We start from the raw sequence: 25724 nt of genomic DNA, 5'->3' as shown, positions 1-25724 counted from the left end.
GTCTCGGTAAAAGCAGATGATATGGACCGGGAAGCTAGTTGGGTTCTTAGTTCTTCAACGCATTGGGCTATCAGTGATAGACCTTTCATCCGTATGTACAGATCCAGTTCATTCCACCTCTTTCTCCCTCTCTCGCTCCCCCCCCCTCTCTCTCTTTCTTGCATCGCGTGCCATATATATATTTGGTTGTTTTTGATATTAGCGTGTCAGAACTTGTGTATGTATTTGCTAATTGGTATGATCATAATCGATCTTGGTAGAGGCTTTAATTCAACACTTCATGTAGAAGATGAAACGTTATTACCTACGGCATTGTTATCCTCATTTATTCGTTCTTGAATAAGTGAATTACTATGATGATTCACCTTCCGTCACCTAGGCCATGCAAACACTCTCACAAAACTGACTTTTAAACAATTCCATTTGCCAGCACTGCCGACTCAAAGGCACTGCTATTACCGAAACGCTCTACATCACTTCTTTTCCAATCTTCACTTTTCTATTTATCTCTCAATAATTCTTGATTGCTTTTACCTCTTTCGGGACCTCAAATGATCCGTCTCAGATCAAATCACGTTATCACTGCTTTAATTCTTCTCATATCTTTCAAGGCAACCTTCTCCCCCCTTCTAGATGACACTTATTTGAATCATAGCAACTTGGATAAATCCAATTTAGATCTCTGCCACCATTTCTAGCTCACCGAGCTTTCTTTCTACCTTGAGCTCTATCCGTCTGGCCCTTCTGCAGCCTCGATTCAACCACTGCCTGGCTGCATCGGCCTTTCACGAGCGTCCAGCAGTACTCAATCATTAACAAGCTCCTATACCGCCAATTTTGATCACTTGGGTCTTTCCACAGCCGAGATCCTATCCGTCGCTGATTTGAGCCTTCATCCATTAACTAAAAGGAGCTAGCTACATAGACTACTGCCCATTGCTCACCAGTAAGTTACCGATCATGTCAAAGTCTACTTCTCATTTTCCATCTATTCGACTACATGTTCTCAACCTATGAGAATGACTCAGAGTGGCTGCCAAGATCTTGACAACTGTATATAATATCTCAACAGCGACAACTTGCTAACCTTTGATACATAGTTCCTTCAATTTTTTTTGGAGATTTCAGCCATTTCTGATATAACTCAAGTCGTCAACCTGAGCCTCAAACACTACTATAGAATGGTACTGTGTTTCCCTTTCAAGCAGTACTTCAGCCATACAGAAATCGACACTGAACCCAGAACTTTCATACATCTTGTGCGACACGGAGAGGCATACCACAATCTAGGACACATCAACGGAAAAATCAATCCCAGATCTTACAACATCAAAGATCCTTATCTTACCCGTAAAGGGATTGAACAAGCCAAATCTACCAGAGAGCAGAGGACAAAATGTTGTCCCGTCCCCAATATCGTCCTCACATCCCCTCTAATTCGTACTCTCGAGACGACACTCCACATTTTTCCTTTCGCCGATGATGGCAGTATCTATCCACAACCTCAAATCGTCGCCTATGATGATTTAAGGGAGAGTGGCGCATATTTGTGCAACGTTCGCCAAACAACTCTTGATTTAGCTAACAATTATGAGCACAAAGGGGTAGATTTTACTGCTCTGCCACCTATCGCTCCACCAATGAAAAGTACTATTCGTACGAAACAGCGGGCGGATATTGTTCGTATCCAAATAATGGACATTTCAAAGCTTATCAAAAAAGGGGGTGGGTTTTGGAAGGGAGTTTATATACAGGGTACTGGACAGAATACTGGGCCACGAATGCAGATGAAACAGGATGTACATATCGTGGTAGTTTCTCACGGATCTTTCATGGAGTATTTGCTACCGCGTGAGTTATGATACGTTTCTGATCGATTGGGACAGCCAACAACTAATCTCATCGATACAGTTTCTCACACCATCCAGCCAAGTTGGCGAAGATTCAAGCCCGCGGAGATGAGGACATATGAGATGGATGAAGATGGACATCTAGACAAGATAGTCGAGTTTAAAAGAGCTAGAAGGACTACTATCTTGCGAAAGGTTAGCTTGATTCTCACTAGCTCTTCAGATTGAGACCAGCTTCTCATTTTCTCGGTTTACTTCTAAGCTTTATGCTAAATTTCGAGATAGGATAACGTTGAAATGTATCGTTGGAATTTTTGGGAAATATTCGTGTGGATCATGGGCTTGCTTCTGTGTGCGCTTGGAATTATTCTCAATGTCTTGAGGAAAAACACTTCAAGTAAAGTGTGCTTGGGCTATTCAGATTCTGGAAATGGATGTACATGAACTACCTACTTGAGCAAGTTTGAAACTCTAGTGAATGATCCTTTTATTATAGCTATATGATTCACAATAGTAATATAGTTAGTGGAAGTGAGATAGGTGATTTGGACACAAGTACTACCTAGGTAATGACAGTCCTGATTCTTAAGGTGGCAAGGTTCATCGGAGGGGGTTACCTACACCAAATATTCTACTGAAGATAAATGGTGTATAGACTTCGTCTCAGGAGATAGGGGAAACTCTTTCAATTGATAGAAGCAGTGTAGGTTGTTCACAAAAAATGAAATAAAATGGTACAGTCCGAAAACCTTCGGAAGATATCGGTTGACATTCAAAGAATGGACGCCTGAATGTTTCGATCAAGCCTGAACATTCAAATTATTCCCCCTCAGATTAAACGAGAGTTTAGCGCCAGAAAGACATTTCACAAATCTCACAGTTGTTCTGATAAAACAATGCATATCATCGAGAAACACAGTATTATCGAGTATTTCCGATACTGAATTGATATTACTTTAAGTATCCTAAAAGATTGCAGTATCCTGACTTATCCCATCCAAATAAGTGTGAATTCGTTTCTTATCTTACGAAATGATCTTCTTTCCATGTCTAGCATTCCACAATGGATCTTTCTCAACATTCTCATCCCTCTTCTTCATTTTCAGTGTATTCCTCTCCCTCTTTCTGTTAATCACTGGCTTCTTCTCCTTAGTCTTCGAGTTTTTACCCAAGACATCTCTCTTTCCATACGGCAAGCCAGCACCTGCAACGCAAGCACCGCCTCCCCAAGCCGCTGTAGCAGCAGCCTCCCAGACCTTCTCTACATCTGAGATCATAGGTGCTGTCCAGTACAATCTACAGTCTGCTTCTTCAACTACGTATTGAGCTGGAAGTCCATCGTCGACATTATCAGGGAGAATGGCATCTCTCAGATTGACCGATGTAGCGGTACTTCTTGCAATTGGGAAGGTTGTGAAACGGCTTAAAATAGCGAGGTCTTCAGGTGTTGCGTTTGGAGATGAGGCGGCAGCTTGTGCATAATAGTATATACTATCGAAAGAAATTACTTGTGCTCCTTTAATACCACCAACACCTTGAATGGCGCCACTCGAAGGTCGACCGCCAAAAGCGATGGATTTGACACCTGCTTGAACACGCATGAATTCGCTGAAAAGAGTACAAGTTGAGGCGCAGTAGCCGTCGTAGATCATGACGATATTTTCGGCGGCAAATGGTTGGGTCAAGTTACTTAACGATCCATATCCGGAGACCTCAATACCTAAACCATATGTGGAGTTCACAGTGGTAAGAGGATCATCAAGGTTCCAGCGCATGAGGTTTGTATAGTTATCACCCTTGTAAACATGTGGAGCGAACTTATCCTCGAAGGTCAAGAATGGCTGATTAGTCAAATTGTAATCGTATCGGTAGTTGAACCAAGTTTCATACTCGCTGATCAAGTCTGATGACGCTGTGTTTGGGTCGTCTTGCATGAAGTTAGCTTTTGATGTGGGATTACCAAAGGTTGATGATTTTTCACTTACAGTCTGCCGGAATGTCTTCCGAAAATATCTTGGATATCGTAAGAAAGGTATCAGGCTCTCTCATTCTGCTGTACCCATCTTGAACAATATGAGGAAAGAGTTGTCGGAATTCATCATAACCTTGCAAAATGTAGCCACCTCCATTTGCTTGTAAGTCGACGATCAATTTTGTCTTTCCATCTCGAACTGCGTCTGCAAGGAAGGTCTGAGTGACGGCTTGGAATTCTGCAATCGAATCGGATTCGAATGCCAAAAGACTCAAGACTGCAACGTCCTCGAAACCTGGTTCGCTTAGATAGTATCCACTGACGATAGTGTCATTAGTGGTAACGACGGGTGTCGGATATCCAGTAGCTGTCACAGTAGCGGCTGCAGGCGCTGATGCAGTAGTTACAGCGGATTCAGTTGTGGATGGCACGCAAAACTTTTGGTAAAACGACTTTCCATCAGTGACACCAGTGAAGTCTCCTTTCACGTTGGCATAGTTCTCTGTGACCAAAGTTGTGCCATTTTCGAAGCCAAAGGTAGTATTTGAGCCTGGATAAATGTATCTGATTCGACCACCGGATGCGAAGTATCCCTTTGAAACGCCTGGTGGGTAGAATTAGCATAGTCCACACAAAAAGTATTGAAATAGTGTAGGGGAAGGGCTATATTTACCTCCTGCAACAAATGCTTTCTCGTAGAACATGGTATTGTATGCAGAATCTGCATCTTGATTGAAAGAGGCCTGGAATATCCAGTCTTCTACATACTTTACCGCATCATCACCGTTTATTTCTGTGACTTCCGATGCTTCCGAGGGTGCAGAAATGATATCCTCTAAATAATTGATTAGCACTGTTGTTTTGACACTAGATATTGTTCTCAAACTCACCATATAGATAGATTTTGGGAACTTCGACTCCATCACTGCTGATAGACACTAAAGATCTTTGACGGCGCCACTCAAAAGCAGCCGTGAGAAGATCTGGATAGACTACAAAGTGTCCATCGTGTGCCGGGGTAAAGACTTCATACAAATCTTGTTGAAATTCATACTCATTTGCGTACACGCCACCCTTCTCAAGATTTGATTTCACAGAAGCAAGTTTGGCCAATGGATCATATGCAGGGTAAAAGTAATCTGCTGGTGGGTCCTTGAGATCCACGAGATCTGCCAAAGTCAGTCAAAGAGTCTATTTTAAGGGCTTCCATTAAGGAGAGTCTAATTGGGCATAATGCTAGAGACCCCTCTAGTCGAGGTGAATCTTTACAAATGTAAAGAGCGACAGATGACACATACCCGACTGCCATTCAATATATGGCTCTAATCCTGTAACGTATTCAATGGCTGCAGCGACGTTCAATGGTACTGAATTGAGACAGTCGTGGGCTAATTTAGCATCAACTGTGGGTGTAGCTAAAGCACAAGACAGTCAGTTTTAAAATCAACGAGATTCAGTGTGACACTGCTGTGTCGTATATTATGCTCAATCCATATAGGAGCTTGAATAATAGACATTGACTTTGTTCGAGGATGCGAACTCTGAATATGTAGTCTGACCACTCGGTACATATCTTCACTCTTGAGATTAAGAATTTCATGCATTTCCACATACCTGATGGGGTGGCGACTTTAGCAACAGATGCTAGACTACTGACAATCCCGCAAGCTGCGAGTGTAGGTGTACCAGAACCAGTAGCTATGCCAGTACCAGTAGCTGTGCCAATAATTGTTGAATTGTAGCCGTGTCCGTATCCATACATTTTGCTTGCCATACTGCATGGCATTCCAGCCAGAACGGCAAGAAAGAAAGCCATGTTTGAGGAAGGCATTTTGATTGACGATCAAAAAATGACGAGCCCGAAAATCGCCTCGCAAAAGGCAACGGGGAAGACGAGAGAGAGAAACAAGGGAAAGAAAGTGAATTAGAAAGTGAATCAGAGCATTGTCGTTGTCATATATATTGATATATCTTGATTGCCATCGAATTGGCCAAGATCTTCTAATGCCATATTGGCAGGTTCTATACTCCAATGGGAATTATCCATCTTCCGACCTTCTTCATCGGGTAAAGTGTGATGGTGCTGCATACTGCCATTACTTATCACGAATCTCGATAAACATGGATAACAGCATTCATTGGAGAGAAAGTTGGTAAAAGCTTCATTTCGCCATGCAATCCCAGCTTGATTGGTTCTGTACCTGAATGATCTTCGCCATATCTCTTCGCCCAGCAGAGGACTATCTACTGTCGATGAGGCCTGTGAAGGAGCTCAGAGATCAAGGCGGTCAAAGCAGGTGAATTATGCAGTACCAGATACGAAGTACATAATATTTGTACCACCGGGGAAGAATTGCTATGACAATCGTGCAATGCGATCAAATTTGTTGTTATGTTTGATATTGCGATGTATGGAGGAGGCAAAAACTATACTTGGGTATACTTTTCGTTGGATGGATTAGAGTTGGTGCTTTGTTAGCCAGCAGCTAGCTGCAAGTTTACCGTTACCGTTGCGCTGCTAAGAAGCCACAAGACATGGCGCCGAACAAACCTAAGCCTTACCATTTTAAGCTATTTTTGCTCACAGGGTTGTTTGATTGGATAGATAAGATAAGCTACAATAAATAATAAATGTCCACTTCAGTGCTTTTTGATTCTCTCGATTGTCTAATATTTACTTTCCCAACCTTCTCTTTAATTAACAACAATTTCAAAAGATCAGAACAAACCACCATGATTTTGTTTCAATACGAGAGACAATCAAAAGAATTCCCTCAAAATCAAAACTCCTAGTTTCATCTGACATCTATCATGTCACATCTCACACAATATTCCTCGCCACCTCACAGTCTGCTCAAGCAAACATGCCACTTTTATATTCCAATCAAAACTCCAACACTCATACAAATTCTTTCCAAGATGTTCGTGTTAGCCTATGCATTGAGAATATAAAGGCTCGGGAACTCTTACCATACCTGAAAACTTTGATGCCGACTGTATTTAGTCCTTCAAAGTTTCTGACCTGGAGCACACCACTTTCTCTGTTCTAGTCTTTCAGCGACGGTTATTTGAGAAGTCTCGTAGGACCAGAGCTGCAATTGTATCTTGTCCCCAGGCTTATTCATATCGGTAGTATATCCGTGTCCACCGGTATTATCGGACCAGGTGTCGTAATCATGGCCACCTCCCGAACAGCACCCACAAATACCCGATTCTCTAGTGCAGAAATCGCAAGTAGGAATCTGGAAATTCGGATCAGAATGTAACTCAGAAAAGCAACTGTTCTCTTCTGCAAGTTTGACATTGGACGAGTCCTCATGAGAGGTCAAGAAGTTTTCTTGGCTATGGACCTTAGCGGGCGCCTTGCCGTCGATGCCAATAGATTCGTCGCCTGTATTTGAAACTGTGCTTGCGTTGTGGTTTTTGGCAACATGACTGGCCCTGTGCGCAATGACCTTCTTTCTGTCGGATGCCAATTAGTACCCAAGCAATATAGTTGTGAACCCATACAAGGACGGAAAGCTCACGAATTCTTCGTCATTTTTGTCCTTGATGGAATAATTGTTGATTTTTTTCTTCTCTAACACTCACTTGTTGATACAGAGTGGGACAATGTCATCTTTTTAAAGTATGCTTCGAATTGCCAAGAATAAAGCTCTCTGGAGATTGTTAGTTGGAAACCGGTGGGTTGACACAACCTATCTTCGAGGTGCAGAGATCCTGCAATGGCAATTAGGTCATTATTGATAGTGTAATATACTCGATAGCTATTAGGTCTGACACTGGTCCAATCCCCATGTCGATGCAGACTCGAGAGTTTAACCCTACAGGACAAAGGTTGTGCTAAATGATCAGTCCATGTACCGCGAGCGGCATCTGCAATTCGAGAACAATCAAACAGCTCTTGAATTCTAGTGGCGGTATCTGCTGAACCAATGACGCTGTATTGCATCCGACAGATTCGATGTTGGAGGCTTCTGATCCAGTAGAGACTATTTCTATCCTAGGGAAACTCTAGTGCTGCATAATTGCAATCTTCTAGAAAGCCTTATCTTTTCCAAGCTGCATATATCATAGTCTAGATAACCAAGGAATGCGTTCGCTGTCGATGCCTATGCTGCTAGCTCACGATATTATCATGCAGGCTTCCTACAATACTCCATGAATTGACCACCCTTACTTGCCATCTCTTCTTCGTGCGAATGGCTACCCAACGCACCTTTTCCATGAAATTCCTGAGACAACACTCGGGCAATGCCATCGTAATACAGCTAAGACTCCCGCGAAGAATGAGAGGGAGATTCAGTCGAGTCAACATAATTTTTCTCTTTCACTCCCCATTGTGGGAGCGGTTCCAGACGGCGGATGGCTGCAGCCTCCTCATCTTTTCATCTTGGGCGCTTTTGCTGCCGTCTTGCTCATACAGGGCGCTGAAGGATTCCAAATCTCGGTGTGCATAATGTGCGCAGCATGCGTGGTTTTGAATTATATCTGCGCTGGCATGCGTAGAAATGTTTGTTAACCTTTCAAAAAGTCACGCCATTTCTTGCCATGTACATATCTTGAAAGAGTTTATTATGTTGAGATGAGGAAAGCGATCCAATTTGCCTACCCGGTGTTCATACAATTACCAGGATTCTGCAGTCTTACGTCAGGTGAACGCCAGCAAAAACCCAGCCATAAGGTAAAAGGTTACATTGATTAGGGATACCCAGAACGATGGCTACTTGCCTACACTACCAAGACCGATGAGAAAATTTTAATGTTCATGCAAAAGCAGTGATTGGAATCGGTGAGCAGAGTCTGTACTAATTTTTTGGTACCGCATGACGAGAGATGTGCATCAAAACCTCCATCGCTCCAATCTGGATATTTGTTCGTTCACTTGGTCGTGTTCTTCCCGCCCCAAGATGCAAAGAGTCGTATCACCACACCGAAATCCTCTTGAACATACATTTCAACGTCTAGTATTCTCAGTGCCAACTTGATATTGCCCAACTGTCCTCCTACTCTTGAAAAGGCCGCCACAAAAAAAAGGATGCATCTCGTCTTGCTTTGTAGTCCCGTAGAATTTTGATACCGTCAATGCCACCGGCAATTACTTTGTGAAAGTGTGAATATGTGCCTGTGCAGATGACTCGAAAGGAAATTGAAGTTGGGCTTATTTTCCTTCATCACTACCTAATCTTCATTTTTCAAGAACTTCACGATTGCACTGCAGATTCCATTTAATGGAACCCTTAGGGTATGGTAAGACCAAGGGTTCATACAGTAGGTTTTGAAAATGCAAGCCCCTGCAGATGTGCGACAAGAAGCTTGTACTCTGTATATCATTTGCAAATTCGTAAAAGTACCACTGCAGTGGTGGGGAAAAGGCTCCGTATAAATTCCGTTTGGCCATCTAATAACAGCTGTTCCCGCATCGCAGATAATCACATATGATCAAATCTGACATGGCCTATCGAGTAATGGGCGAACTCAATTTGCAGTAGGAAATGGTGGCATTTTGCATAATTTCCATGTTCCATGATTTCATCTTTCTATTGTTTGGGAACACATGCGAATGGTTTGCTTGAGATTCAACTGAAACATTTCTTCATCGGACTAGAAGACTGATGAGTTTGTCAACCCATGGTCTTATATATCACTCTATAGTGATCAACATATAATATCGTATCATGCTATACGATATTGCTGGTAGCACTTACATAGGTAGGTTGGTGATAATAATCTTTCACTGTTTCCCGTCGCAAAAACATGAGATGGAAATGCTACGATATTCAATTAGTCAATCATCATGAGACAGGTATGTTTTTATGTTTGCCTCTGCGATGTGAGTATTATTATGTATACCGTTTCACGTTGGCAATGATGTTTGGACAATCCAAAAACGAACCCTGCATTTTGGAGAAAAGCTAAGATGCGGGTACTAATCGTTGGTAACGTCACCGGGAGGGCTAACCTTTAACGTGGAAGGAAGCTTAAGCTTTGACCTGTGGTACCTTCTCGAGCTACTTATTAGAATGCTTACCTGTGCATTGATAGTCGATAGACAACGGTGTGATGGAAAACAATCAAGGATTGGGAAAAGGAAAGAGTATATCAACCACATCACGAATTAAATGAGCAATTCGAAGGTGCAACGCAATCAATTACCAAGATCAGGTGATTGTGGACAAATCATGATATTCAATATCTCACATCTAATATCTAGCTATTTATCATACGATTTCCTGCCCATGCCATCTATTCATCCATCCATCCATCCATCCATTGTCTAGAACTACTAGGACAGACAACCTAACCAACCAACCCTAGCTCCTCTGTTAGCCTTTACCCCACAACATTCCATCAATCCAATCCTTACCTGCCCTCCACCAATTCCTCTTTTTGTTTCCTAAGCTATAAAACTAAACATATATCATATCAATGGCTCCCGACTTAAACTCACTCCCTCCTTCACGTTCATCAAATACTTCACCCAACATGTCCCGCACAGCTTCAAATCCAGGCGATAGCCCCGCACATATGAATGTGCGAGCTCAAAGTCCTTCTCCATCACCGCGTTCTGCATCCACGTCGCTCCAAGCTGCTGCTGCAGTCAACGCGGGCCTTCAGCAAGAAGAAAATACAAGGCGTATGTTTGGTTTCTTTATTTGCTCCCTTTATTTGCCCCTTAACTTAGTACAAACACTCCATCAATACAAAACGACTGCTAATTTTAAATGTAGGTGGTTCTACAAGCCGGCATCGACAAGCTTCGACAGCTTCACACTCAGGCAGAAGACGATCAACAGTTCTAAATGCTTTACAAATGAATGATCCAACCTTACCACCACAAGGGGAAATCGTTAGTGAAAGCCAAAATCGTACAGCCAGCCCCATGTCACTCACAGGGTCACCTATCACTGCCAGTGGTGATCATCGACATTATCGCGCACCTAGTCTTGGCGAGATTCATCAGGAATTGGAACAAGAACAAGAAGCTCAAGTGGTAAGTTACTGTTCTATCAGAAGATGCACTGAATTCTCAGCTCACCAGCTGATTTCTCTTTTATTCAGAATCGACTTTTGCATATGATTCGAACCCAACAACAACAACTCCACCAATTACAAGCTGCCAGTGGTCAAGCGACAGGTTCTGTTGCCATAGATGAATCTACTCCGACATCTGAGCGGTCTCTATCATTTTCGACACAAAGCATCCCTCCAAATGTTACCTCAGCAGTCCAGGCTCCCCGATCACCCGTTACTGCAATGCATCCTCGAACTTCTTTCGATGTTGCACGAGAGAATTTAAACCGGCGATCTAGAACACCAAGTCGAACTGCATCTCCTAGGTTGAGGTCTACATCTATAAGCAATGAAGGGGGCGATGCATGGAATTTAGGCGGTCGTGACGAAAGTGCATATTATCAAGCCGAAACCCAAACAATGATTCGAGAGAATCAAATGTTGCGTCAAAGAATTCGGGAATTGGGTAAGTTAAACTTTATCACATCTCTCCAATATTTCTCCATGCTAATTAATATTTATTAGAGCGGCAAGTTAGTGAACAACATGCAAATTCCTCCATAACACACGAACCTGCCTTGAGCTCCCATCTAGCATCCTCCACCTCGTTTTCTGAAGAACCAACATCACTTGTTGCGCCAACAGAGGAGCCAAAACAAGATTGACACGATATAAACACTCAGAGGCTTTCTTTATGTGTGGGAAATTCTACGGACTAGAGGCGTAATAAGTGATTCCACGGATCAAGTGCATCCAAATTGTAAACTTTACAAAACTTTGGCGTTGGTGTGTTTATTGGTACGTTTATTGTTGGGCAGTATCGAAGCTACCTATGAGTCTAAAAGCGCGTGTGAGAACATTTCTTATTCCTAGAATCAAGATTTAACAACTCAACCCGTAATGAATAATATTCTTTCTAGAATTTGAGATTTAATCCCAAGATGAAGATAGTGATAGCCTTATCTTTGAGCCTTGTGAACCCCTGCATTTGCACGGAAGCTCCCCGCACTCGTGCTATTGCATCATGACAATCTTATGCAACGACAAGCCATTGAATCCTGATGGTCTAGCAGCTTGAAATTGGAGCTTTTTGATGGGAGAAAAAAATTACTTGTGAATATGTTTCGCAGCTCCATTCGAGGTCAACTGACCTCAAAATTAGTGCAACGACGATGTTTCACAAGTACTATCCCACGACAGGCTGATTTTACACATGCTGTATATCCCCTTCCATAGTACCAACGATATGTTATTGCAATTGAATGCTAATATGCCAAGGTTATCGGTGGAGGTGCAGTAGGCCTTGCAATTGCGAGGCAATTAGCAGGTAGAGACGGGACAAGCACATTACTTCTCGAGCGAAATAGTGCTGTGGGAATGGAAACCAGTTCGAGGAACTCTGAAGTCAGTATCTCTCCTTTGATATCTCTTCTAAATTGTCACTGCACCAGAACATGTGTCGATATTTTCACATCGACATTTTACTCGGCTGATAACCTTTCTATCAGGTCATCCACGCTGGTCTCTATTACGGCGCTGATTCCCTCAAAACCAAAGTATGCATTCGTGGTCGTCAGATGCTTTATGCCCTCTGCGCCCAGTACAACATTCCTCACAAGAACATGGGCAAATGGATCGTAGCCCAAACCGACCAACAATACGAAGAACTAGTCAAAGTCCACGAGTTCAGCAAAACATTGGAGAATGTTCCCACGCATTTCGTATCGTTAAAACAGGCCGCCATCGAAGAACCATACGTGCGCGCGCAAACGGGGATCCTCGCGAGTCCGTCGACGGGAATCGTAGATTCGCATGCGTATATGCAGTTTCTTCATGGCGATTTCGAGGAGAGGGGTGGGGACACGGCGTTGAATAGTAATGTGGTTGCGATTACTCCGTTAGGGGATAAGGGAAGCATGGGATGGGAAATCCTGGTGAGGGACAGAGCAAGCGGGGAAGAAAATACATTTACCGCGGAGAGCATCGTGAATTCCGCCGGCTTGGGCGCGTGCGATGTGAATAATATGATTTTGCCGCCGGAACAACATCGCACGCAGTATTACGCCAAGGGGAATTATTTCTCCTATTCCCCCAGCACGCCCTCCACGAAACATCTTATTTATCCGGCGCCCGAACCGGGGCTCGGGGGCCTGGGCACCCATCTCACGCTGGATATCGCGGGGCGCATCCGCTTTGGACCGGATGTGGAGTGGATGGATAGCGCGGAGGTTTTGGCGGTCAATAGTGCGCGGTTGCCGCAGGCGATCGAGCAGATACGGCGGTTTTTGCCGGATGTGAAGGTTGAGGGCATTCAGCCGGATTACGCGGGCATTCGACCGAAGCTGGCGAGGGGCGGGGCGGTGGGGAGTGGCAAGGGGTTTCAGGATTTTGTGGTCAGGGATATGAGGGAGGAGGGGTGGAGCGGGTGGGTGAATTTGTTGGGGATTGAGAGTCCGGGGTTGACGAGCAGTTTGGCGATTGCGGAGGTGGTGGAGGGGGTGTTGTATGGGTAGGTTGGGATGGAATGGATGGGATGAGAGAGAGAGAGGGGGGGGGGAGAAGTTGATATCATGGGGGATATGTTTGGAAACGAAGTACATACCAAGAGCAGAGAAATAGAAGCGAGGAGTTATACGCGAAGCGAAGCAAACGGTGTGCGATCGATACCTAGGTAGGTATAGTAGAGCGAGAAATATCAAACTATTGGGAAGCCGAAGAAACAAAGGATGCAGATCCCTCACCCTACCAATTTTTCTTCTGATCTACTTTCATTATCAAGTACTACCTATGCAAGGTAGGTAGTTGATCATACAGAACTCCTTACTCCTTACTTGAATGGGTAATGCGTCCGATCCAATCTGATACAATTTGATTATTCTGATCGGATAGAAGTTTGCTTTAATATACAATTTGCATCTCTGTTTACCTTATCTACCTACTCGGTACTTATCTGTTATTCAAATGACTATCTATTTCATTTCATTTTATCGCATCAAATGTCATATCGTATCTAATGACATATCACATACTACTAAGTATTCATACCCACCTACCTCCCTACAAACTAATATCCACAAAAACACCGCACTTCACAATCTCAATCTCAATCTCATTTTCACCGTAATATTTCATGTACCTTTCTCCTCTTCTCCTTTCCTTTCCTTTCCTTTTCTCTCCCTTCATTTTCCCATCTCAACAAACATCATCCTCATCCCCATCCCCATCCCCATCCACAAACCACGCATTATCGAATTTCCCCTCTCTTCCCCTTCCTAATCCAAGTATCTTATCATATCCTACAAGTACAAGTACAAGTACAAATTTCATTCATGCATACCAACCAGCATACCATCATCAATCACCATCGCCACCATCCCTCCCCTATCCATCCATCCCTCTTTCTGCTACACCTTTTTCCAAACGAAAAGAAAAGAGAGAAAGGTGACAGGATGAAATACAAGAGAAGACAAGACAAGACAAGCCATAACATAAAAACGCTCTTTCTTTCACGAGCTCAGAATCTGAATCTTTATTATCAAAAGGGTAAAAAAAGAAGAAGAGTATTATAATACAAGCGAGAAGTAATGTAAGCAAGTAATGTAGATAAAGTAGGTAGGTAAAGTTAATCCCTAAAGCCCCATAGAAAGAAACATAAGCTCATAGAATCCATATCCATCCATCATACCAATGTCCTGTACCTTTTACAAAAAGAATGAAAGGAAGATCAAGTCTTTTGTTCCCCTTTCTCTCCATCTTGATCCGATGCCTTTTCCTTATCCGTAGTGTTCGTATCGTCGTTTATGTGATTGATTGATGTTGATATTTTTGAAGCTTCTTTTGCTGCGGCGGATTTTTTTGCTTTCTTCTTGGATTTCTTGGACTTTTTGGGAGGGGTTTCTTTGGTGGTGGAAACTTCTTTGGGTGGAGATGTATGTTCATCCTCGCTGGAGTTATCCTTCTGCTCTTGTACTTCTTGCTCCTCTTCCGTTTCTCCGCTACTCTCGGTACTAGATGGCTCTGGAGTAGGTTCTGATTCTGATTCTGGAATTGGATGTTCAATGACTGTCTCTGACTTCTCTTCGCTAGCATCACCATTTTCTTGTTCCACCTCTGTCTTGTCTCCCACTGAATCGCCAGACATACTATCCCACGAACCAGTTGAATCCGCTCTCGAATAGTTGTCATCATGGATGACAGTCTCAGAATCTTCCAGCTCAGATTCCAGATCTTGGATCGTTTGCGAACTTGAGTATTCTTCCTCTACTACCCCATTATCCATCTCCTCATGGTCCATATCATCATCTGGATCCACCTCCTTAACGGTCTCCACAATAACGGGTATCTCTATCTCTGATTTAGTATTATTTTCCGTCTCTCCATCCTCTCCCTCTTCCTCTGCAATTCGTGAATTGCGTGCAGCCCTTAATCTTTGAGTTATGTCCCCTTCTTCCTCATCAATCTCCTGAACTGTCGTGATTGCCGATCCCACTGAAGGCGATTGTCTAACATGTCTTCTAGTTGTGTTTTGTCTTCCAAGCCCTAAGAAGTCTTCCTCAACTCCTACTGGTGTCTTCAAAATCGATGTAACCGCCGGTGGTTTATCCTCAACATATTCCAATCCCTCTGCTTCTGGTGGGAGCTTATAATTCTCTGGCGGCAATAGCTCATGCATATCACAAACTGTCTTGAACAAAACATAAAGACCTGTCTGGCCCTCAACCTGCCAAAATACTCCCCGATGTTGAAACCACGCATGCGCAAATATTCGATGTAAGCGCCTGAAAATATTAATTAAATGTTTAACACCAGCCCCTCTGTCATCCATCGCATCACCAGCGGCCATACTCAAACGACTTGGAAATATCTTTTGGCTGGTTACAATATTTGTAGCCCAGTCCAATGTATGACAGCAGTAATCGATCGCGCAACAACTTTTGGGTGATTCGTGTACGGCGCAAAGAAATTGCCATTCGGAAGCGCGCATTTCTGGACATGTATGTGCGGAACAAGGAGGATCGTCGAAGAGGAATCCAATTATTAGATCATTGCATTTGTTGATTAGGAAACGACAGAGTTCGTACAGCCAAAGAGCTTGATCGAGTCCATTTGGTGGTGTGGCTATTTCGACAGCGGTTTCGCGGGTTATGGGGATGCTATGGTCTCTGGAGGGAGGTTTGGTATGATAGTAATGGAGCGCTTTTAAATGTTCTTGTAGTTGAAATGCTGAGTCGAGCTGTATGATGTTAAGAATAAGTTAGTAATGTCATCAAAATATAGATGCGACGTAGCCTTTGAGCTTCAAATTAGGAAATCAGGAGGTACCAACCTCACTCAAAGGTATGAGAGGTGGACCAGCAGCCATATCAGCAGCTTTTGTTCCAGGATGTATCCTTCGACTAGCATTTGTTTCTATAATACTTTGCTCAATCATTTGTTCTTGGTTTGAGGAAGCACTCCCAAGGGATGGTGATTTCGGACCAATCTGGATTTCTGTAGGAGGAGGTGGGCTGGGAAGCCGTGGAGAGCTTGGTGGGAGACTGCACATCATGATCAACCCCTCAAATTGACTTTGTAAATCTTTTACATGTGCCAAAAAACGATGCGCTCGAGGTTGCGACTTGAAAGAGTTGAGTTTGTTTACTTTTTAACGAACGATAAATTGAAAGTTGATGGGTGTGGATTAATGTTACAGTATTACAGTAATACCGGTAGTAACGCGCCAATTTCTGCAGATCCGCGTTAACCAATCAAACCTTATGGTTCATTAAATAGTGTCGGGAACTCTAAATTGGGTGCAAGGACGCTGAACTTTCACAAGGCTGTAGAGCATGTGAGGAATAAAAGGGTTTTTTATATTTTGTGGGAAAAACAATTGAAATCAAAATCAAGATCAAGACCGAATTCGAAATCTTCCTCAAGTAGAGAGAGATAGAGAGAGCAAGAGAAAGAGAGAGCAAGAGAGAGATATTACAGAATAATTCATAATATTTGATTTCTTTGATATACATTTATTTACAACTATTCCTTCCCTATACCTGGTACATATCCATCATGGACGTCGATGATGATATTCCCATGCTAGTCGATGTGGAAGGCAAAGAAGTTAATGCAGAAGAAAAAGAAGCAAAGCCCATCAAAGTACCAATCACAATTGTCACAGGCAAGTTCTATATATATACCTAGATATCTGGATAGAATAATATAACTAACCATGAACTTCAAGGATATCTTGGTGCTGGAAAGACAACGTTGATGAATTATATCTTGAATGAACAACATGGGAAGAAAATCGCCGTGATATTAAATGGTATTTATTCTTCACATTATACATGCTCTTCAGATCTTGTGCCATACAATATGACTCTTGACTAACTTTTTCTGTAGAATTCGGTGATTGTAAGTTGGAAAACTATAGATCAAGTGATCTTCCCAGTTTACAAGTCAAGATGCAAATGTATCATGACTCGGGGACTTCCCCTTCTGGCTTATGATAATCTAACTAACATTTCCACTATCCAGCCGCTGATATTGAGAAAACTCTTACTGTCAACACTGGTAGTGAGCAAGTAGAAGAATGGCTCGATGTTGGTAATGGCTGTATCTGTTGTTCAGTAAAGTAAATCTCCATGTTCTTCCTCCCTTTTCTATCCCATCCCAACCCCTATTTCAATCCCAATCCCAATCCCAATCCCAATCCCAATCCCAATCCCAATCCCAATCCCAATCCCAATCCCAATCCCAATCCCAATCCCAATCCCAATCCCAATCCCAATCCCACCATAACCTCACCAATATACCCCCAGAGACTCCGGCGTCAACGCCATCGAAACCCTCATGGACCGCCGCGGCGCCTTTGACTACATCCTCCTCGAAACGACCGGACTCGCCGACCCTGGCAACCTCGCTCCCCTCTTCTGGGTCGACGAAGGACTCGGCAGCACCATCTATCTCGACGGAATCGTGACTCTCGTCGACGCCAAAAACATTCTCAAGTCACTCAACGAACCCGTCCCCTCGGAAATACCCTCGGAAACACCCAATCAGAACAAATCCCACGCCAGCGCCGATTCCAATTCCGATGCTAACGAGAAACATGACCACTCTGGTCCTCATCTCACAACCGCCCATCTCCAAATCTCTCACGCCGATGTTCTCATCCTCAACAAATCGGATCTGGTCACTCCGGAAGAATTGGAAATCGTCAAGGAGAGAATCACGGCGATAAATGGTTTGGCAAAATTACACATTACTGAATTTGGCGCAACTCCCCAATTAGAAGGCGTCTTGTTAGATTTACATGCATATGATAGAGTCGATTTCAATCTGGAGGAAGTAAAAGCAAAAGGACATAGTCATTTAGATCCCGTGAGTTTTGATTTCTACTCTCTTTCTTTCTTCCCTACCTCATCTACTCATCTGCCTTTACCCATTTATCCAAACTCTCCCCCCACCCCCGAACTTAACTCCCCCTCTCCCCTATATAAACAAAACCAAACAGAACTAACCCCCCAACCCCCACCCAGACAATCACGACCCTAACCCTCACCACCCCACCCCTCTCCCCCACCAGCCTCTCCCACCTCGACGCCTGGCTGCGCTCTCTCCTCTGGGACTCTCGCATTCCCTCTCCCTCCCCATCCTCCCCCACATCCCCCTCCCTCTCCCCGGAAATCCACCGTCTAAAAGCCCGTCTCCCCCTTACAAACCACACCACCAAAATCATCCAAGCCGTGCGCGAAGTATTCGAAATCCTCGACGACGTATCTCCCTCTTCTCCCTCTCCCCAATCCACAATCGAAACCGAAATGCAATCCGACCGCAACAGCGAGGGAAAAATCGTCTTGATCGGAAGGAATATCAAAGACATGGAAGATGTACTCCTCGAGAGTTTTTTGAACTCTGTGGTTGAGGAGAAGGGGTGTTAGATGGGAGACGGTAGTATCATTATCATTATCATTATCAATATCAATATCAACATCAACATCAATACAAATCCATATACATGTAAACCACAAACTCTCCATAGAATTCAAGATCTATCCATCCATCCATCCCATTATTATATACACCTATATACACATGTATACACATATACACAAATCATCTAACCGATTCATCCATCCATCCATCCACCCATCAACCATCCCAAATACCATTCATCCATTACAATCCTCTAATTACTTGCACCCTTCCAAATATCATTACACCCTTCCGAATCTCATTGCACGCACGCACGCACGCATGCATGCATGGCGCATTGGCATCATTGATATATATATATCATACATCTCATAGGCACTGATTAGCTGAAAAAAATAAAATATCCTCCCCGTAATCTTATATATAGTCAATGAGTCAAGTCAACCCACCAGTTGCTACCTACTCACACTCACTCTCACACTCGCACTTACTCGCACTCCTTCCCTTCTTCTTCATCTTCTTCTCCTTCTTTCTATCCTACCCTTATTCATCATTCATCCAATCATTCATCATTTAATAAAATAAATCAAGACATGTTTGTTCATGCGGCATCTATCCGCCATCTATCTGTGACACACAAACAACCCCCTCAAATCCAAATCACCAAAAATACGTATGAAAAAAAATCTAAAAAAAATCTCATAAAAACAATATCATATCATGGTCATGTTAATATTATGGTATAGCATAAAGCACCACTCAAGAAACTCTATCCTTTCTTCTCGTATCTTGCAAGTCTTTTTCCTTGACCTATCCCCCTTCCCCTATTTCTCTCTCCATTCTCCATTTTCCATCTTTATCTTCTCTCCCCCTATCCCTTCACACTAATCGCTATCCCTCTCCATATTTATCCCACCTCCCTTTTTACCATAAACAGAAAAGAAAAATAAAGACAAATAGTCTTTCCTTCCATCCATCCATCCATCCATTTCTCTCCCGCCCACCCCATCTATATTTGTATAGCAACACCCCACCCAATGAATTTATTCGTCCCTCCCACAATAAAAGAGGACAAACTATAACCCCAACGCCAGAAATGCTATGTACATGTATCTCGTTCGTCGATTATGCTTTGCAATGCAATGCTGGAAAGCCGCTCATCGAAAGACGAAAAAATCAAGTAAAAGACCTGCGCAAAAAAAAAATTGTAAAATAAAAAAATAAAGGCCATAACATCAAAATGATGGCCAGTCCCCGAAAAAGCTTCTCATTGCTCCATCAAATGCATTCATTTCCGGGTGAGACTTCCCAAGTTGATGATCATTCGTACAGTATGTGATATTGCATTCTCTTGGTTTCGAAAAGGAAATCTCATTTTCGTCATCTCCAATTGATCCTTCTGCTGGGATATATTCAGGTCCAAAAGTGATATCGAGGGGAATCTATGCAATCGCTAAAAGACAACTGATCGTTTCAAAGCCTCTGCCAAGGCCTAAATACCTGCTCTCGAAGTAATAATACAACTAGTGCCCAAGATCGATGAAGTGGTGAGAGGTATTTTAGAGGGGGTTTGTCGTTGAGCCAATTGGCAATTATCTAGATACTACCTGTTAGATTTGCTAGCAGATCGTTCAGGTAAGTTGTACCGTTGTCCATTTGGAGATATTGAATCGAAATCGTAATTCTTGAGAGTTTGTTCATATTTTGAGCTCTTCATGAATTTTGGCACGGAGTCCTGTGATTGATTGTTAGAAAATAATCGATAATTGCACATACACAATACTTACACTAGCCATCAACTTGAAGACAGATAATTGAGCCTCTTCAAACAACTTTGTGACTTCCTTCAAACTCTCAACCATAGCAGCATCTTGTCCAACAGCCTTGGTCATTCTAGTAGCCAATTGATTCCTGAGCATATGATCGATGTTAAGTTCGCAAGGTGAGCCTGGAGCTAAGAATGCATTGTAAATACCATAGGCTGAAGCCATAGTTTCCTTGACGGAATCGAGACTTCCTCCTGATTTACCCCTGGTTGGGTCTACATTTCTCACGGCTGCTTTGCATGACTTCAAGAATTCTTCGACATCTAGATAGAAAGACAAGTTCTCCTCACAATGGGTATCCCGAAGGTTTTCGCGGAAAAGTAAACGGAGTGCGGCATCATTAAGAATTTTGTCCAACTTTTGAGTATTCGAATCTCGGGATACACCAGCTCTTACTGCTGCTGAACTTCCTTCACTCTCTGAAGTACGATCTCTCGAAGTCATATTGATCACATCCTTGCCTTTCTGTGATAATTGATAGTAGGCATACTTTGTAGGCTGGAATCGGAAATCCTTCTTGTCATCTGAAGGAGGGAGTTGTTGCTGGTATTGCCTGTCGGGCTGAACACACCAGATTAGTTCTTGCTCCAAAAATAGCGACGCAACTTCTGTGGTTTCCCGTCTGTCCACCGTAGTACAACAATCCATCAGCCAGTCACAAGCGGCCTTTCCAGTAAATGTTTGATAGACAGTTCTGGGTGGCGATCCAACTTTACGCTCTCCTGCCATTCTCACACCAGCAATTCCATCCTTGTACTCGCTCAAAGAATCCGAATCAGCTGATGTGGTGCTAGTCTTGATATTCGGTCCATTTTGACCAACAAACCTGCGGAAAATAACCTCAATTGTGCTTCGATCCGAGGAAAGTTTGTCCGTAGCAGAATCTCTTTCTAGAATGACCAATTGCATTGTGTTCCTTGGGGATGCGACAAGTTCTGCGACATGTCTTTGTTGGATTCCATTCTTCGAGCAAAATCTTTCCAAAACATGAATACCTTTTGGTGTCAACTGCCATATGGATCCCTTCATTGTGAAATCCTTTGCTTGCTTTCCGTCCGCAGATTCGATAAATCGTGCATCTAGGAAACGTTGACATACTGATCGAGCCATTTCTCGCGCCATGGAAAATGTTGTTGTCGTGGTGGTGGTGACAATGCGTGAGGGGTCTTTTGGATCTGGCATACGATTTGATTGCGAGAATTTTAGAGAACCCAAATTATTGATGGCCTCTTCTGAAAGAAACGAATGTTCCACTCTAGTTAATCGTATGCGGTGCGTTGCCAGCGGTAAACTGACTACCAACGTTGCGAATAAATCTTTGAAATCCTTGTCCAAAAGTCAGCATCAATCTTGGCCTCTGGAAAAATTAACACATCACTGCCAATACATACTCTGGTGAATGGCCTGTCGTCGCTCGTCATGCGCAACAAGCGCGACGATGTTTGATGCATCTTGCTGGAATTTGTCGTCCTGTGATTTGAGTGGATCAACGGTGGGGTATCTGCAGCAGTATTCGAGTACGCCTGCGAGGGAGGGTTGGTACCAAGTAACGACTGACGACGACCCAAGAAATGGGAGGGAGGTGTATCCTCTAAAATTGTGTTGGATGTAGTCGATGTCGAGTTTTCGCAGGGCGCGGAAGATAAATCAGAGTGATTTACGTTGCTTCCCAAAACTTCTGCCGACTTGGACCTGTTTTTAATACTATTCAAAGGAGTGTTTTGATCTGGATGTGAATCTAAAATATTGCCTGATAAAGGACGTGAACGTAAGGCGGGTTCAGCCAAACTTGCAATTGCGTTGCTAGTTTTATCTCTTGCCAATACAGCTAAGGTGAACAAGCCACTTCGGTTTTGTCTTAAAGAGCTAGTCGATTGACGATTTTGCTTATGAGAGGTAGTATTATTAGACGTGCGAGGTATCAGTTCCTTTGAACTCGATTCGCGAGGTGTCAATGAAGATTTTGAATCAAAAGTTAGAGGTCGAACCGACAATTTTACTGAAGATAAGAAATTTGAGGAATCTCTCGTAAAACTTTGACTCGTTTCGCCTTCTCGAATGGATCTATCCGAAAGTGGTGGTAGTGAACTTGAGGCTGAGGTAGATGATGATGTGGTGGTGGTGGTAGTGGAAGTGGAAGTGGGTGTGGAAGTGGTGAAAGTGGGTGTGGGTGTAGGTGTAGATGTAGATGTGGTTGAGATATGAGTAGGATTGGATTTATGGGTAAGAGAGGACGGGACAATACGATCTTGAATATTACTTGTGTCAATCAAATTCGAAACCGAAACCGAATTTGAGTTTGAGTTTGAATGAGATCCGGAATGGAAAGAGGAATTGGGAGTTTTAGAGATGGTGGAGGTAGAGGTAGAGGTGGAAGTGGAAGTGGTATTTCTCGTGGTAGTAGTCGTGGTAGTCGTAGTGGTGTGGGGTGAAATAGAAGGCGAGAGAGCCATCTAGGTAAGGTAAGGTTTTTTTCTGTCTCTCTCTCTCTCTCTCTAATTGCGCAGCTAATATAAATATTTTATTAATAAAAAAAGTAAAAATAAAAATAAAATAAAAGTTCCCATTAAGAAAATCTATAACAGCAAGTCTGTAATGTTTTTCCAAGGACGGAGGGAGGGAGCAAGGAAGGCATGAGAAGATAATTAATGGAGTACTTACTAGGATAAGGGAGGAACCTTGACACATCTGTCTTGAATTTGCGATTATCCACGCTTGTACTGTTTATTTTTTTTATTTTGGCCTGGCTTGGTCTCGTTTCTGTTCGTTCTCTCTCACACACTCTCTCTCACTCTCTCTTTACTTTGTTTTTACTCCTGGTGCTCCGTTCAAGGGATTGAAGTGGAGGAATCGGTAGAGGAAGAAAGGTGTAGGTTGTGTTTTGTTTGAGTGGGTTTTTGCTAGGTGCTAGGTGCTAGGTGCTAGGTGCTAGGTAGGTGATGAGTGATGGGTGTGGGCGATGGGTGCTAGGTACTAGATGCTAGATGCTGGGTGCCGATAGATCAAAAACTCTAGGTACGGCTACAGACAGGCAGGCAGACAGACAGACAGGTACAAATTGCGGATTAAGTTGTCCGTCCCCCCAATGATTAGAGCTAGCGAATAGTGAGGGTCTAAAAAAAGAGCCGGAGAGCTGGAGGGATAGAGAGCGCTGCAGATGGGGACCAGAGATTGGGACCACCAGGGAAATCCAAGAGGATACGTCGAGGTAGGTAGGTATTCGGTGAACAATTGCATCAATGTGAACCAAGCAAGTAAGAGAATGTCGGGACTAGTTTGAATGGAGATTAGAGTGAAGGGTTTAAGATTGGATTTGAAGATTTAATTGCTTGAATAAGAAAGCAAGCACGATATCTGAGGGTTTTAAAAAAAGGTTAAAAGAGGGACAACCGATTTGAGCTTTTCGGGAGAGGTATACTATGTAGATACCTACCTACCTAGTGACTAGATGGAAAGCGAGGGTCGGTCCGCAGATGAAGTGAATTTTGCATATAAGATGATTTTGTGCGTACGGGCATGCAAATTCAATTAATGGATGCGTGCGTGCCATGAAAGCAGGACTCAAGGAGACAAGTCAAAGACTCAAGAGTGACAGAATCCAGCTAGGCACATATTAAAGGCTCGCTCGCTAACTGCGAAGAGAACTGATGGGTGGGTATCACTTCTTAATTGATTTGCTAAGCATTACTACCGTGATGAGTAAAATCAATCTATCCGTTCTGGATTGTGGGAACCCTAGCTGGCACGTCGCATCCATCCCTCAGAACATACTCACTCGAGCTCTCGCGCTCGCAAATCCTGGAGGGATTGAATAGCATATTAGAAGGGTAACATCGACCAGCATTATTTATGCAGCAAATGCAGCAAATGCAGCAGTGGCAGTAACGAAATCAAAAGGAAAAAGAAAAGCGGGAAACCTCGTTCTAAGCACGAGGGTTACTGGGACCCACAAGTAGCGTGCGTCCGGCGTGTTTTTCTCGGTAGTGTAAAGGAACAAGGGGGATTGATTGATTTGTTCTATGCCTAAACATGTTGTGTACACACCTTTTTTTATTAATGAAACATAATTAATTGGTCGAGTGAGGAAAAGCATGGAATCTAAATGGGATGTGTGATGTGTAACTAATCTACATCCAGTATGAAATCATATGAGTGGAGCGGACTTTTGACATCAAGAGTGGAACTGTTCCTTCAACTTTTCGATGGGGGGGCTACTTTCTGCTTCTTTTGGCATCTGTACAATGTAATGTATATACTTGTATCGTAATCATCAATGAATTGAAGAGGAGGGAGGGGAGGGGCTTTCCTTATGTTGAGCACATTGTACATTGTATCTAAATCTAGTGAGAACAGGGAACCCAACCCATATTCAAAATAAGTATAGTCTCATCTCCCATCCGACCGATAGATATAAATTCTTTTACTCTCATGCTCATGCCCATGCTCACTCTGTCTCTCATCTCACTCTCACGCATCTTAAATCCGACTCGCACTATTACCGACACCCGGTATCACCTATCCCCGAGCCGATCTTATGATTACAGAAAGGTATAAAAAAAAATGAATGGCTTATTCGGTCTTTTCCTTCACATGTACTTTACTGTACGCAGTAAGACGATTATGCCCTTGTATGTCGTAGTGAAGCTAGGAATACTAGGAGTACTAGGAATACTAGTGATACTAGTGATACTAGTAATACTCTAAGTAAATTCTACATCCATCCTTAGGTACATGTCCACACACACATACTATTTCTACTGTTTCTACTATTTCATCAGACACACACAAAACGAACCAATGAATCGCATGGCGGCAAAAGATGCTTTCATAAAGGTTGTTACAACTCGTGGGCCGTAAGCACACTAATCGTCTTTTAAGTTAATGCCAGGTGAATCTATCTTATTTTCTCGTTTTTTACTCGTGGCAGACAGGGATCTAGATTGTCATTCATAGGATGGATGGGCGGAACCCTTGATGGTTTGGTCGTGGCCAATCATTCTGCTGTGTTGATGTAGTAGCTGTGGGCTCTTATATAATGCCATTATTACTACCGGTAATACATACAATGTAGACCCGTCTATTCCTAATAAATCATGATCTCGAACATAATAATCCAGAGCAAATGTTCATCTAGAACCATGA

At 43.0% G+C, this 25724-nt stretch overlaps 8 protein-coding genes across 8 annotated transcripts; 4 read left to right on the top strand and 4 right to left on the bottom strand.

The window, feature by feature from the left end:
- Window positions 1-1181: 1181 nt before the first annotated feature.
- EAE97_005181 (uncharacterized protein) lies at window positions 1182-2078 on the top strand (the record flags this gene model as incomplete). Its single annotated transcript, XM_038875693.1, has 2 exons — window positions 1182-1851; window positions 1912-2078. The coding sequence occupies 2 exons, from the start codon at window positions 1182-1184 to the stop codon at window positions 2076-2078; spliced, it is 837 nt and encodes a 278-aa protein (XP_038733030.1).
- A 797-nt stretch (window positions 2079-2875) lies between these two features.
- On the bottom strand, window positions 2876-5653 carry EAE97_005180 (uncharacterized protein; the record flags this gene model as incomplete). The annotated part of the gene is made up of 6 exons (XM_038875692.1): window positions 2876-3777; window positions 3836-4426; window positions 4496-4657; window positions 4713-4991; window positions 5121-5237; window positions 5437-5653. The coding sequence occupies 6 exons, from the start codon at window positions 5651-5653 to the stop codon at window positions 2876-2878; spliced, it is 2268 nt and encodes a 755-aa protein (XP_038733029.1).
- A 1177-nt stretch (window positions 5654-6830) lies between these two features.
- Window positions 6831-7363, bottom strand: EAE97_005179 (uncharacterized protein; the record flags this gene model as incomplete). Its single annotated transcript, XM_038875691.1, has 2 exons — window positions 6831-7284; window positions 7350-7363. The coding sequence occupies 2 exons, from the start codon at window positions 7361-7363 to the stop codon at window positions 6831-6833; spliced, it is 468 nt and encodes a 155-aa protein (XP_038733028.1).
- Window positions 7364-10308: 2945 nt separating this feature from the next.
- EAE97_005178 (uncharacterized protein) lies at window positions 10309-11501 on the top strand (the record flags this gene model as incomplete). Its single annotated transcript, XM_038875690.1, has 4 exons — window positions 10309-10459; window positions 10554-10816; window positions 10885-11302; window positions 11362-11501. The coding sequence occupies 4 exons, from the start codon at window positions 10309-10311 to the stop codon at window positions 11499-11501; spliced, it is 972 nt and encodes a 323-aa protein (XP_038733027.1).
- Window positions 11502-11955: 454 nt separating this feature from the next.
- Window positions 11956-13349, top strand: EAE97_005177 (uncharacterized protein; the record flags this gene model as incomplete). The annotated part of the gene is made up of 3 exons (XM_038875689.1): window positions 11956-12054; window positions 12115-12240; window positions 12345-13349. The coding sequence occupies 3 exons, from the start codon at window positions 11956-11958 to the stop codon at window positions 13347-13349; spliced, it is 1230 nt and encodes a 409-aa protein (XP_038733026.1).
- Window positions 13350-14560: 1211 nt separating this feature from the next.
- Window positions 14561-16384, bottom strand: EAE97_005176 (uncharacterized protein; the record flags this gene model as incomplete). Its single annotated transcript, XM_038875688.1, has 2 exons — window positions 14561-16069; window positions 16163-16384. 2 exons carry the CDS (start codon window positions 16382-16384, stop codon window positions 14561-14563), a joined length of 1731 nt encoding a protein of 576 aa, XP_038733025.1.
- Window positions 16385-16887: 503 nt separating this feature from the next.
- EAE97_005175 (uncharacterized protein) lies at window positions 16888-18761 on the top strand (the record flags this gene model as incomplete). Its single annotated transcript, XM_038875687.1, has 6 exons — window positions 16888-16996; window positions 17060-17143; window positions 17221-17232; window positions 17356-17452; window positions 17640-18201; window positions 18360-18761. 6 exons carry the CDS (start codon window positions 16888-16890, stop codon window positions 18759-18761), a joined length of 1266 nt encoding a protein of 421 aa, XP_038733024.1.
- A 1014-nt stretch (window positions 18762-19775) lies between these two features.
- Window positions 19776-23978, bottom strand: EAE97_005174 (uncharacterized protein). Its single transcript, XM_038875686.1, has 4 exons — window positions 23244-23978; window positions 21974-23089; window positions 20544-21908; window positions 19776-20491 (listed from the first exon to the last, which is right to left on the bottom strand). Exons 2-4 carry the CDS (start codon window positions 23033-23035, stop codon window positions 20360-20362), a joined length of 2559 nt encoding a protein of 852 aa, XP_038733023.1. The 5' UTR covers window positions 23036-23089; window positions 23244-23978; the 3' UTR covers window positions 19776-20359.
- Window positions 23979-25724: the final 1746 nt, after the last annotated feature.

The sequence above is a fragment of the Botrytis byssoidea genome, assembly GCF_014898295.1.
Source record: "Botrytis byssoidea strain MUCL 94 chromosome Unknown BBYS_009, whole genome shotgun sequence".
Classification (NCBI taxonomy): domain Eukaryota; kingdom Fungi; phylum Ascomycota; class Leotiomycetes; order Helotiales; family Sclerotiniaceae; genus Botrytis; species Botrytis byssoidea.
The sequence above is the reverse complement of the archived record's forward strand: the minus strand, read 5'-3'. Positions and strand labels throughout refer to the sequence as shown.